The 14,203-nt window shown below is 36.6% G+C and overlaps 1 protein-coding gene across 4 annotated transcripts; it reads right to left on the minus strand.

Moving 5' to 3' along the window:
* Positions 1-2,044: 2,044 nt before the first annotated feature.
* On the minus strand, positions 2,045-14,062 carry il15ra (interleukin 15 receptor subunit alpha). Of its 4 annotated transcripts, none has more exons than XM_042511160.1 (8): positions 13,882-14,062; positions 12,357-12,563; positions 10,106-10,153; positions 9,931-9,978; positions 6,734-6,856; positions 5,671-5,778; positions 5,430-5,520; positions 2,045-5,217 (listed from the first exon to the last, which is right to left on the minus strand). In XM_042511160.1, exons 1-8 carry the CDS (start codon positions 13,955-13,957, stop codon positions 5,139-5,141), a joined length of 780 nt encoding a protein of 259 aa, XP_042367094.1. In that variant the 5' UTR covers positions 13,958-14,062; the 3' UTR covers positions 2,045-5,138. The 4 variants fall into 4 exon arrangements, with proteins under 4 accessions (XP_042367094.1, XP_042367095.1, XP_042367096.1 ...); XM_042511161.1 differs by having other exon boundaries at positions 6,734-6,853; positions 13,882-14,061; XM_042511162.1 differs by lacking the exon at positions 9,931-9,978.
* Between the last annotated feature and the right edge of the window lie 141 nt (positions 14,063-14,203).

Consider the following 14,203-nt stretch of genomic DNA (forward strand, 5'->3'; position numbering starts at 1 on the left):
ATTTCAGCAATTGGAACAACAGCACAAAAACTCTCCAGCACATGAGACTGAAAATAGAATGAATAATAATAATGCTTTGAGTATTAAAATACTACGTCATGTACGAGAGACGACCCAAATCTGATAGGAAGGTTTGTTTATGCTGAGCAAAGTGTTTGACGCTGACAACCAACACCTCTTAAAATGAAATTCTCTTGTGACATTAATTTGATTATTATTATGACTGTGAGACAATCAACCAGTGTAAGTGACGAGCTGAGAGTTTTCCTCTGCAGAAAAATGACAGAAGAATATAACAGGAAGTGTCGCCTCACAACTGGAGAAGACAGTAAAGTAATATCAGAGCACTGGAGAGGGAAAAAAAATATTTGTCTCTTTTAAAAGGAAGAACACACTGTGTTAAGTCTTTTATTGGCAACATAGGACTTATGATTTTTTTAATGGGAGACATCAGGTGGAAGCATGTTTTTTCATTCAGTTGTCAGTTTTGAGATCCAGAGGACTGGAAAGAAAATTTCCAAAATACACATGCAAATGTTTATTTTAGTTCACAATTCTTTTCTGTAAATCAATACAAAGGGTGCATATTTAATTAGGTAATGCATTATTTGCATAGGTGAACATAACATCCAGAAAACTTGTAACACAAAAAAATAATTGTCTTTATATCAACTGGGGAAATTTCATGTTTATCTAATAGTTAAAAACTTTTAACCCTATCCCCTGCAAGGTCTCATTTTTGGTCTAAATATGTATAGAATTTTAGAATAGCCCTTCATATCTTTAAACGCCATTTTCTCGAAAGTTCACTTTAGAGGCCAGTAACACATACCAAACATTCCACTTTTATTCCTATTTATATTCTGAAGGTTTATTTTGTTCATAAATGATTTGTAGTCTGATTTATGTAACATTTTATTCCTAAAAGCATGTTTTTTTAAATGGCTTTTGACAGTATTTATTGATTTATGAAGTGATAAAACAAGACATCCAAAATTCACTTGACGCTAATATGTCCACAAAATGAAAGAAAATGTATTATGAACTGGTTTGAACCAGTCTTCTAAATTTTTGTTTTGGAAATATCTGGAATTGCAAATTAGTTCAGATTTAATTAGATAATGCATTATTTGCATATTTAAACAAAATTTAAGAAAACTTGCAGTTAACTGGGGACATTTTATGGTGATGTCTACTAGGTAAAATATTAACTAATTTTTTTTTTTTTAATTTATTATTAATTAATTAATTATTTAGTGTCTTTTTTTTATTTTACAATACATATCTTTAAAGGCCGTTTTCTCAAAATGAGTTTTTTCCCTCGTAGTCTGAGCCAAAAATCTCCACCTCACTCGCACTTACATACAAAAACTCTCCAATTTTATTCATATCTAAAGTCTGAAGGTTTTTTAAAAAAAGGTTTGTTCATGTATTTCATAGCCTGATTAACATTTTATTCCCTAAAACAACAGCAAAAATAGTTTTTTCAACGTTTACAGTATTTTCTGATTTATGGAGTAATCCAAAAATCCCTCTGTGAAAACCTTTGACTCCATTATTTCAAAGTAAAGAAGAATTTTTAACTTGGCTTTATTCAATGTTCATATTTCTGCTATGGAAATGTCCACAACTTATTTAAGTAGTTAATTTACCATTTATATTTGATTTTTTTTTAACTGTCTTATCATAGTATTTTCTGATATATGGAGAAAAAAAGAGATATCCAGAATTCTCTTGACTAAGATAATGCCTCATTTGCTCAGTTGAATATAAATTTTAGAAAACTTGTAGTCAACTGGTTAAATTTCATGGTGATATCTATTAAAAGTTTAACTCTATTCACCTGGGGTATCTCCCCTCAAAGATTTATTGATTATACACACTGATAGTGGAGAGCATAGAGAAATACAGGAAAAGGACAAAAGTGATGAGAAACTTGACTATAATCCAGAAGAGTTATCGCTGCCTTAAGAAACTGCTGACATACACATACTTGGCGATTAAGGTGTCAGTAGATTACGTTTAGATGATCTTTGCACACTGATCATTATAAAACATTTTTATTTGCATGGAAGTGGAATGCACAGTTCAAAAGTAGGCAAGCAGATTAACACTGATAAACTGATTTTTATTTATTATTTATACCATAAAACATCCAGTTGTACATAAATATCAGGCCTAAATGGAAATGGTACATACATAATGATACAGTCATACATTGATTCATATTTTAACACCCCATATTAAAGCTTTACTTTCATCATACTGGGCATTTATACTGCACTCAGCCAGTTGTAACTAGAATACAAATTTTACACTATGAGGTCATTAAGAGGAAGCTTTCAGTGAGAGATAATATCTAAAACAAACAATCTGGTGAAGGATCAGATGAGGTTTGGGTGTTAACTTCCTCCTTTATTATCATCTATTATGCAATAAATGACCATGATCTAAACTGTGTTGGAACAAACCAATTTGGTTTGGAGACAGTTTCCATACCTCAACTGACGTGGTCAGTCGTGGTGACTGGGTGTGTTTCCTCTTTTTGCTTGCACTCTGCAGGGCCAGACAGCCACAGTTGAAGTTATTTCCTTGACAAGTTTCCTAAGAATTTGATGGGGTTTTTTTTTAAACTAAGGGGCAGTTTAATATCTAAAATTAAAGGGTGGTTAAAATCAGGTCTGTCTGTGGACTGGTTATCAAAAAGACATCTTGCTGCATAGTTTTTCTAATTTCATTGGTTTTGTTCTCTTAGCAGCACAAACAAAATGCTTTTATTACCCTTTTTTTACTGAGGTGGCAGACAAAGTGTCACAGCTAAATATCTCAGGTGATAAAATATATGCATGACTAGCCCTCATTAAAGTGACAAAATATGTCCTTTGTGATGTGGGTGAACTGACCCTTCTCGGAGACAAGGTTGGACACACATAAACACTGGTCCATGACCCTGGCTCTGTACCAATAGTTTACAGGTCCAGCAGCTAAACAAACAACAGCTAGACAAATAATTACATCTGGTTCAGCAATGTCAAACAAGTTAATCTAAAGAAGAAAAAAAATGGTATAGTGAGGCCAAGCACTCTGCCTCTAGCTTTTGTAATGGCCAAACATCTGTAACGCTATGCTATGTGGCCTAAAACGTCTGATAACTTTCTGCAAGTCTAAAAGACACAAGCTTGAACTGTTTTATCGCCATTCAAGTTAGCTGAGCAATAAACTGTGGGCCACAAAGTGAAAGAAGTGCAGATCATATATAACTTTTTTACACAGCAGTTGACCTTTTTTGACTCACTCCCTCTCTTTATACATCCATGGTCCTCTTCCACGTAGTTGACCATGTTGTTCTACAGTAGCCCAGGGCTGACAAATCCAACACTGGCTCCAGATAGGGCAATTCAGATTTTCCTGTTGACTGCTGTACTTCTTCTACAATAGAGAAACACCCTTTTCCAGCTTGCTTGTCTCAAAGTCAATCAGCTTTTTGAATGGACTTTTGGTTAGATGTCTGGTTACCACAAGCTTAACAGACCTTCATGTTTTGTTCTGCAACATAAATATGTAAGTAATACCCCACTTGCAAATTCTGAAGATTTTTAACAAGGGACTACATAAGGCTACAAAGCATCATCACATCAAGCTGTGCTAAACACAGGTTTACAGCCTCGTAGCGGTGGCAACGCGACCATAGTTTGCTATAGCCTAGCCAGTAGATTTTTATTTGGTGCGATTGCATTTAAGATTCTAAAATCCTGAAAGTGGTGTTTGTTTGGAAAGATTATCACGCAAGTATTATAAACATTGATTTGCTACAGAGCTTGTTTTTGGCAATGATCCAAAATTCATTGGAAAAATCCATTAGGCTTAGGAGGAGGATTAATCTAACTTTCTGGTCAGCCTACAGAAAAACATCACCTTTGGGGCACTCTATTGGCACATAGAGAAATTTCTGTTCTACAACTTAACAGCTAGATGTCACTAAATCCTACACACTAGACCTTTAACTCTCTAAGACTCCAGTTTATTCACTGACAGTGTTACAACCAGAGTGCAGACTATCACAAAGACCTGATAACCTCACATTTACTGAGCAATCAACACTGTTAGGATAAATTCACAGCTACACTATATTTTCCTTATTGACAACCATTCCCATGAAAGGAGCAAAACCAACAATTAGTGTGTCTCACAATACTTCCCAAATTCCCCTGCCTTTCTGTGGCTCTCAGCACCAAACTCATTAGAGTTGGATCGGGGGGGCTCAGGGGACACTTCCCTGTCAATTGGAACTTGTGCATCTGAACCAGTGCATTAACTGGGGCAGAAAGGACACCGATTTATGGTGTTTCCCAATTCTGAAAGTAAACGGAAGCTTTTGTAATCATTTTGGAAAAAAATGTCTCATTAGCTAAATGAATACACATATTTTTCACAGTTTTCCTCCCAATTGTTTTCTGGGTAGTGTAAAATAGGTCATTTGTTCCGGAAAGTGCCACTGTTTAACAATACTGAAAAAGAGGCCAGCAGTGGGACAGTTTTTTCTGGAGCAAGTATTTTCTAATGGGGCACTGCTGTTTTAAGAGAACATTATTCCTTGGTAAACTGTATTATGAGATGCCGATTTGGTCATCTGGTGACTGTTTACAGCGACAGGACTGTTCATTGTGATGTAGGAACATGTCACCTAGGGCAAAGGTGCAGCGCACTGATGTGGTCTTAATATTGCACTAAGGATATATGAGACTATAAGAGGCTTTGGCTTAACAGACCAAACTTGTTGAAAGGATTCATTCATTGGAAGTTTTTGTACTTTCATGGGATTTGATGACAGTAAGAAACATTTAAGCTTACCCTACGAGGAAAGAAAAAAGCTCCTCCTGCTGTAGCACCACAGGGTCTTCAAAATTAAAGTTCCTTGAATGCAGTTCGCATATTTGGTTGAGATGAGCTCAGAGACAGGTTGCGAGTCCAACTTCTTGGGCATGTGCAAACAACAAATATCAGCCAGCAACTGTGCTCTCTGATAATGCAAACAGAATAAGTCAGATGGAAGCGATCGCTGCATGTTATTGACCCATCCTTCTCTGCATGGGGACAATCTCATGCTGCTCTCTGTGAAAGCGGCGGGTCGACAAACTCTACGCCTGTTCAGTTGGAGCATAATTCATGGGTATCCGTTCTTCTGCTTTCTCTGGTGGGATGTTGCTTTTTGATCTCCTACAATATACAGGAATCAATAATGAGATTATATGGGATCAATAATGGGAATTTCACTGAGGTACTAACATGCTAAATGCTTGTTCATTGGAAAAAAAGTTTATCACAACCATCGGTTTTACTGCGATTTGAGTGATTTCATCAAGTGAAAGAATGTGTGGTGTGACATTATTCTACACATCATTTTTCAGTGTGCTGTTCTCATAGCTTACCCTCTATAGCAAAAGATGCTGATTCCAATCAAAGCACAGACGATCGCCAACGAAGCACAGCCGATCAATGCAGTTGTTGTGCTGCCAAGTTCTGCCAATAAGAGAGACATACTCAAGCCCCTGATTCTCTTTTTGTCTGCCTTTATATTGTTTGTACAAACAGTGCAGAGCTACAAATGCTACATCCCCAGTATGGCTTTAATTTGGCACATATGTGTGCAATATGAGTGTAAAAGCTTACGCAAGCCGGCGTGGTTGTACTCTGGAGAAATATCTGTCCCAGTGGTGGTTGAGGTTGATGTTGTCCTATGTGTCGTTTTGGTCCCTGTCCTAACATCTACTGTTACAGCTGTGAAAGAAACACAAGACCAGTGGATTTGTGGTCGGTTTTGCATTGGCAGATAAAGGTAGTGTGAGTTGCAAATAAAGAATGATTGATCTTATGATATTCCCAGGTTTCCTGTGCTGTTTGATGTTGAGTTTGAACTCATGTTTTATAGCAGCTGGTTCAGACTATGTGCTATTTTGCTCATTTGACATATTTGTGTGGGAGAAGACAAAAAAGATGGAGTAGGCTGAAAGCACCACACACAGAGCTAAATACTCAGGGGCTGAGCGTTAGGGGAACCAGCAGGATAACATTGAGATTTAATCATTTGTGAAGTCAAGTAAAATGTTGGTTTAACTATGGAATTATTCTCTCCTGTGCGTGACAAAGTCCAAAACATGATAGCTTTCCCATACTGAATAAATGTTCACTTAAAAGCGAGATTCTCCCTGATGGACACAGTGAAATTCAAGAGGTCTGGTCAGTTTTACAGAAAAAATATAACAGAAGACAGAATTAATAAAGTGAACTATTTCTATATTTCTAAACTTGCCTGTGAAGTTTTTATAAAATGAAACAACATATGTCACCATGTATTTTAATAATTGAAATACAACCACAATTTTAGACCCAGTCACTGTGACGTAGCAGCAACAACAATCACCTCCAGGTAGGACAACAGGCAATTAATTTGAATTGCAGAGACATGTCAAATCGCCAGACTTGTTTATATCTGTTATCATTTTCATATTTAAAGATGACTGTCTGACCTATATAGCATTTCTGGTGAGCGTATCTTATGTGCTGTGTTTCTTAGTGTTTTTGATAAACCATATTTTCACTGCTTTACCTTATAAACTAACTGATAATGGCAGGGCTAAACCAGCAACTCCAGTGTTCTGCAAAGTAAAATTACTGTTTTGGTCAATGGAGGTAGCTGCTATCAGTGTAACATGCGTGACTATAAGGTATTTACCTGGTGAGTGATCTGACACGGTCCACAGACCAGGTGTGGTTGGCTCTGCGCTGGGGGGTTCTGCCGTTTCTGAAGACGAGGGGCTTTCACTCTGGGTCATCTGTGGGCTGGTGGAAGGTGCTGCTGATAAGAAAAGGCATTTACTTAATCCTGCTAATACTACTTCTACAGCTGCATTTTCTACACCACTGCTTGTTCTATCTTCACTACTATTTGAAAAAATACTGTTGATAAAAATAAACCCATACTGTGATTTGGAGAGTCCCTATGTCTATGGTTTGTCTTTAATCATGCACAAGTGACAGTGTGGTACAGAAGTACTGTAAGTACTGTAAGTAAGCCATTTTTCACAAATGTGCTACACACATTGCCCATGCTTTTTGCTTTGAGATAAAATGCCAAAAAATAACATGCGTTTCAAAAACATGCAAGGTTATGTGTTAGTTTTTTTAAAGTTTGATATTACTACTACTGTTGTAACTGCTGGCCCTACTTCTAATAGTGCTAGTGCTAAAAATGTTGACGCTACTATTTATCCACAGTCATTAAAGCTACCAGTACGAGTCTTCTTTACTGCTACTATTGATATGAGAATCACTACAACCTTTACAACTACAATGTTAATACTACTACTACGAACCCAGGTTTTGTATGTTTTGACTTTTTAAAGCAGTAGTAACAGATTTTTGCCAAAGGAATAAGCTAGCTAAATATCATATTATCACTTTAACAGCAGATACGAGGCATCATTAGCATTTATTTGAAGTCATGTTCATGTCGTGTGTTTTTTCATTATTATTTGCTGTTGGCCTATACCTTGATAACTAGAACCCACAACTCAGAGCCGTTTGGTCTCAGGGGGCCCAAAAAATTCTTTTTTGGACATGTTTCTAGCAAGATTAAATCTGGCAGAGAGTATGCTGAAAAAAAGGGGAAGCAGCAAAATAAGATGCTGGGGCTTGCTGCATTTCTATTCCTATACTATCACCGACAATATTCCAAAATCTTTTCCAGCTTTCAACTTTATGGTGATATCAGTGTTTCACTTGTAATGAAAAAACTTTCCATTTTCATAAGCCTAAATTTCAGCACAAGGTTTTATTCCGAATGGGTGTAATTTTTCACTATATCAATCAAATAAAAGAAAACAGAACTTTAGCCTTCCAGATAGTCTGCTTGCCAGCAATGTGAGAAAGAAAATGTTGAGTACCCCAAACTTTTATGTTAGAAATGTACAGTATGGATCCCCAGTGTTTAAAAGCTTCCAGATAATATGAACATTATTTCAGTAATGGCTTGACCAATTTGGAAAATATTGGATGGTTTCGGTCATTGCTAAGGTTGCTAAATCAATTTCTGATGTTTCTGTTGTTTCTGATGATTCAATGTCAAAATGACAGTTAAAACCAGAGGTGACCAACTACTGGTGGGCCAGTTTTAATGGACTTTGAATCAATCAAGAAGTTTAAGAGGACACTGAATTGATCTGATTGGACAGAAAACTAATGTATTTCAAGTAATTAAAATAACTTTAACTTGGATGTAAATTCTAGGATATTACTAATGAAGTCAATTACTTAAACCATGCAAGACATGTAGATTTTAATTCATGGACCATTACATTCCAAGGTAACTCATAATTGGGTACAAAGAAGAATTACATAACTGTAGCTAAACAATATCCTCAAAAGAGAGAGAAGGGGGTTTAAGAGTAGTTTAAAAAAAAGGGAGAACATACAAGTCCATGAACTGGTTTAAAACTCAAGAACACCCAAAATGATTAGGGCAGAGAATTACATGTGCACTCGTTGCATGATCAGCTGCTCTTCTGGTTGTGAATGTTTGAGCGGGTTGCAACATGTACTTTCATAGCCTTTGCAGAAGCAGTTACTGCACTTTGCTTTTGTATATGACTTAAACATAGTTTTGCAGATATAGCTGATAATACCCAACAGGGAAGAAGGAGCAACGGGTGTTGTATCCAGGATGGGCATGGTGACACAGCTGGTGAATCAGGGCCGCCCTGATTCTAAAAACTGATCCTCTTACACTTCTGAATTGACACAACATTCATCAATATCCACCCACTTTGGGCTGAAATATTGTCACTTCTGGTTTAAATGTTGGGCTAATAGGAAGAAATGGTGAAAAAGGGGAAGCAGAAAACATCCTGAGGGCTGGACCTGGTTTCTAACCCATAATTTTATTATAAACTTCCCTATTGGCTCAGGTTTGGTCTCCACTAATTGTTGACGGGAAATATCTTAATCTTTAGGAGCTAATTGCTCCACTAAATAAAAATACTGATTAGAGCTGCTTTGAAGTATTTTTTAACCACTACTATAACATGAGTAAGATGCTGTGAGTTCAATAAAATCATTGCAGAGCTCCAGTGAAGAGGTTAGGGAATACAGCTCATTTCCAATTGGTTTAATTAGTTTAATCAGTGACTGTACATTACAATGAACATTTTCCAAGTGGACATTTCGACTTGTAAAACATGGGCTTTGTTTATGAAATTGATAACAGCTGAATTCCGTTAGTGTGGTGAATAGAATACTTCCATTATTATGCTTCTCCTGTTTGGACAAGTCAGAGATGTTGGCATGACAGAACACACACCAATAGGATGCACAGTAAAATTATAACAGGTATTTACATGCCCAGGTTCATAGTAATTGTTTTGATGCCATAAAAACAGTCAGTCAGAGCTCAAAAATCAGACCACTCATCGAAAGCACACATCCTGCTCTTGGAATGTCAGGGGAGGCAATCCATTCACATGTCATAAATGTCAGAAAGTGCTGATATATTAGACTTTGAAAGTGATAAAGTCACTTTTACTCACTGCGCACTTCAGTGGGTTAGGTAGAGGGTGTTTTTTACAATCTGTGTTTTTTTTGTGGGGTTTTTTTGGGGCCTTTTCCAGATTTCTGCCTACCCAAGCTTTAAAAACTACTGGTACAACTACTGTTGCTATTGATATTAGTGCCACTACCTTTACTACTAACACTACTACTGTTGCTTCTAATCATTGCTAGTGACACGACTACTGCTGCCTTTACTGCGACCACTGCTAACAAGAAATATCTAGGCTGATGCTGTGTTTTAGTTTCACAATTAGAATATTTTTATTGTGAGTTTATTGGTATAATTGTTTTATTTTTGTTGTCAAAACATGCAAATACAGAACTCACTGACTGTGGTGGTAACAGTGGAGTCACGGAGAATATCAGTGTAACCCTCTGCAAGATCAAACATCATTAATCATATCTGTGAAACAAATAGTGAAACAAATACTTTGCTACAACCTATATTGTAACTTCACTGCGTACAAATATTATAGAGTTTTTTATTTAAGCTTACACTTACGTGTTACTTGGCTCGGTGGTGGTTTTGTTGTGGTTTTCTTTGGGTCAGCTGAAAAAACAAATAAGATGTTAAGAAATTTGAGCATCATCCGAAACTTGAAAGTATGAATAAGTTACAAAAAAAACTTGTGAATTTTTAAAAAATTAATTTAGTTAAGTGACTTGACTAGTATAGGGCAACAACCATAACTACAAAGCCTACTCTCCCCAACCATGAAGTTATTTACTTAAAATAGCATAGTGTAAGGTTTAGTGGCATCTTGAGGCTGACTCTCTTTCCAAGTGTGTCGGAAGACCTAATGTGGCCTTCAGTAACATGAAAAACTGAAAAGCCCTCTCCGGAGCCAGTGTTTGCTTTGTATGTTCCAACTACTGCCGAAACATGGCAGACTTTGTAGAGGAGGACCCGCTACCTATTTAGATATAAACGACTCATTGTTATTTCACATAAACACAACAATTTTTGGTGTTTTTGGTGATTATACCCTAAAGAAAACATACTTCTTAATGTTATATTCTGCCAATTAAAGCCATAAAAAAGAATGCTTTGGGCACATTTTTCATATGGCCTGGGGTTGCTGAGGAGTTGTCACATTAGAATTTTGAATTCTATGGAAAAAAATTAAGGACAGACTACTGGAGAGGGTATCGGCTGCAAAATAGATGCTCTCATTTCTGGTTCTCTATCCACTTTATGATTTTATTTTGGTTAGTTAAAGCAGTCTGATCTGCTATGAAAACAGACTTCACAGGAAACTAGACCTCAGCACACAAATGAATAACCTTTCCCTTTTAGTCATTTGCATTGCATTACATTGCATTTCTTGTGCGTGTTCATCCGTTTCATTTTGAGGCATGCTGGATGCATTGCTTACTTAAATGTAAACTGAAGTGGAACGGCACTGCTGAACGGCTCTTACAAAATCAGTTCAATAGGCAAAAAATACTGAAATACGGTTGTGTAAAAGCACATTCCCCTAACTTTTTACAGTATACATAAATAAACATTTCATATTTCGGCCCTCAGGCTGCTCATCTTAAATGACATCACACATTTAAATTTCAGCACTCTAGTTTTTATACTTGGGAGAGAGTTATTCATTTCACTGATAATTTAGACTGTCTTAGACAAGAGGAATAATGTATACATTTTGAACAAAAATTGTGTAGTTCCTCTTTAATGTTGAAGACAATACTCTTGAACAATGAAAAATTGCTTCTTACGGTAAATAAAAATCAGCTGAGTTCCACACAAGAAACTGAGATGTACAGACATCTCAGTAAATATAATGGTGAATCGCCTTATTATCAAATCAGTGCAATTTTGAAAATACTGCAATAGAGTAATCATCAAGTTTATTGTATGGATGAATGGGAGCATTTCCACTAGAGTCAGGTGATTTGTATCATTTCAAATACATCAACAAACCTCATGTAGGTGGCTGTGAACCTCATATGTGGACACCAGTGTGTTTTCCCACATTAATTATTGTACTGTAATTCCTCGGGAGCAGACAGACACGCGGATGAACGTGAAATGACAACCTTTGCCAAAACAGCAAGGCAGTGGTGCTACATAGTGCTGGCAGCAGTTTGGCTGATCCAGCATTTCTCCCACCACACCTTTCTCACTATAATTTGGTTGACGTTATTGATCTTGAAGGTTTGATTATACAAGCTGCTGACATTTTAGATGTGATCGGGAATTCTGATTAAATATATATATAACCCCGAACACATGTTGAAATCTGATCTCCTGGATGCACAGTATCACTATCTTTTTTTTTTTTAGAGATTATTTTATGGGCTTTTATTGCCTTTATTTGACAGGACGGTGTAAGTGTGAAAGGGGGAGACACGCAGCAAAGGGCCAAGGCTGGATTGGAAGCTGCGGCTGCTGCGGCGAGGACACAGCCTCTGTACATGTGGCGCCACTATATCCACTGAGTCGCCAGGCGCCAAACAGTATCGCTGTCATAGAGGCATGTATGTATACTTGTGTTTACCTTGGCGTACACACCGGTTACTTGTGTTCTTGGTTTACAGCATGACTCTGTCTCTTTGCCGTGTGTCTTACAGGGTCCCTGTACCTATACAGCATGTTACTGGATAAGACAGTATTCAGCACTTTGGTCGTATTACCTGAGCCCTGTGGAAGCATGTGGTGCTTTACTCTGAGAAATATCTCACATTATACATTAGAATTGCTGCCTAGTCTATAAGTGTAAAGACAAACAACAAATAACTCTTACGTTTACAATTGAGGGTTGGGCGTGACGGGGCCCAGTATGCAGAACCGTCATCATCCTTCTTGCATCTGATTAAATTTGAAGTTCCTGCCTCCCTCACGTATCCTTCAATACACTGGTAGCGAAATGAGCTGCCACTCTTGAAGCAGGTCCCTGCTGGTACAGTTAAATTCAATCTAGGAGGTTCTGGACATTCACAACTGTTTTTGTCTGCAAACAAAGAACAAAAAAAACATCATGTGGTAAAAATATTATATGGATTCAGAGATCCCCACAAGTAAAAAATACATAAAAATAAATTTGAAAAAAAAAGTTCTCCTTAGATTTTTTTCATTAGGGACAATTTGTTATTTATGAAGGGGTAACAGGTGGTGCAAAACAGGGGATTTTTATTTTGGCTAAGGTGAGGGACATACAACTTGTAATGATTGTATTTTAGATTTATTTTAAAAGCCCTCTGAACCCCACATCCTGGACTATTGGAAATGTTCTAATTTAGCTCTACATCCTTTGATCTCCTTTTTTTCTGTTTTTTTTGTTCATGCCCTTCACCAAAGAGCACCATCTTTTTTGTCATTTGTTGTACTATTACTAGTTTCAAGAGGCTCTCCTGTTTTTTGGCTCAAGGAAAAATATTTATAGCTTCGGGGAGGGTACACTTATAGAAAACAATTTCTGGCTGTGATTTGGATATTTTTAAAGAAACATGCCTTTAAAATCCACGTGTGTGTTTTAGGGTTCTGAGGGTATTCAAAATAATATAATAGAAGAATCAAAAAATGAATGTCTCTCCCGAAATCAATTAACTAAACTCCCTCCATTTCGCACCACCCATCTCCCATTTGTAAATAATGAATAATGATGAATTTTTATATTAGCACTTTTTTATTGTTATTATTATTATTATTATTATTATATTATTATTATTATTATATTTTTTTGTTAAGAGATAGTACTGGCATTGTATTTGTGAGGTGTTTGTTTTGCCTAATCTGCTGACTGTGCAAATATTATCAGACTGTAGTGAAAGAGAAACCTAACCCTTTGAAACCTGAGCAAATTGGTTTGATTTCTTTCAAAAACATGGGAAGAGGGCAACCAGCAAATTAACAAAACACAGCCTAAAAATTTGCAAAAAAAAAAAAAAAAAAATAGTTTGCAAAAAAAAAAAAAAAAAAAAAATGCAAAAATATTATTATTACTTTTTTATGTCACGTAATTTTATATTTTACATTTCTAATATTACACCACTTAAAAAAACAAATACAAAGTCAGAAAATCAAAACTCATTTACTCATGTTTAAAATGGACTAGTAGCTTGTGAAGGGCGTCTGAACGCAATCATAAGAAAACTCATGTCAATCCAGGTTTCAACCATTAATATAGCAATAAAAAGCAAACAATATTTTTTTCATTAATTAGTTGTTATATCGCAGTTCCCTGGTTTGGACAACATTTCCACAGCATACACCTGCTAAGAGGAGTTTTGAAAATAATCGTATGTGTACAGCCTATATTTTTCACTTACCGCCGTTGGAGCAGATCGCAGCTCCGAGCAGACAGATCATCATGAAGCAGACAGAAAATAAAGGACTCAGATCCATCTGACAGCTCTGAGGAGACTTAAAACATGTTCGCCGAGAAGGCTACACCGCGGAGAGAGACGATCATCCTCAATGCGAGCCTTTTTGCTGCTCTGGAGACTCGCTTTCACTTTCATTGCCACTCCTCTTTATGATGTACACATCAAGTGGTGACCACGTCAAAAAACTCCGCCAACATGGCTGCAGTCAAACAATTTCTTCTTTATTTTGAACAAAGTTACTCTTCGCATATGTTATGTTATATGG

This window comes from Plectropomus leopardus, chromosome 22 (assembly GCF_008729295.1).
Source record: "Plectropomus leopardus isolate mb chromosome 22, YSFRI_Pleo_2.0, whole genome shotgun sequence".
Classification (NCBI taxonomy): domain Eukaryota; kingdom Metazoa; phylum Chordata; class Actinopteri; order Perciformes; family Serranidae; genus Plectropomus; species Plectropomus leopardus.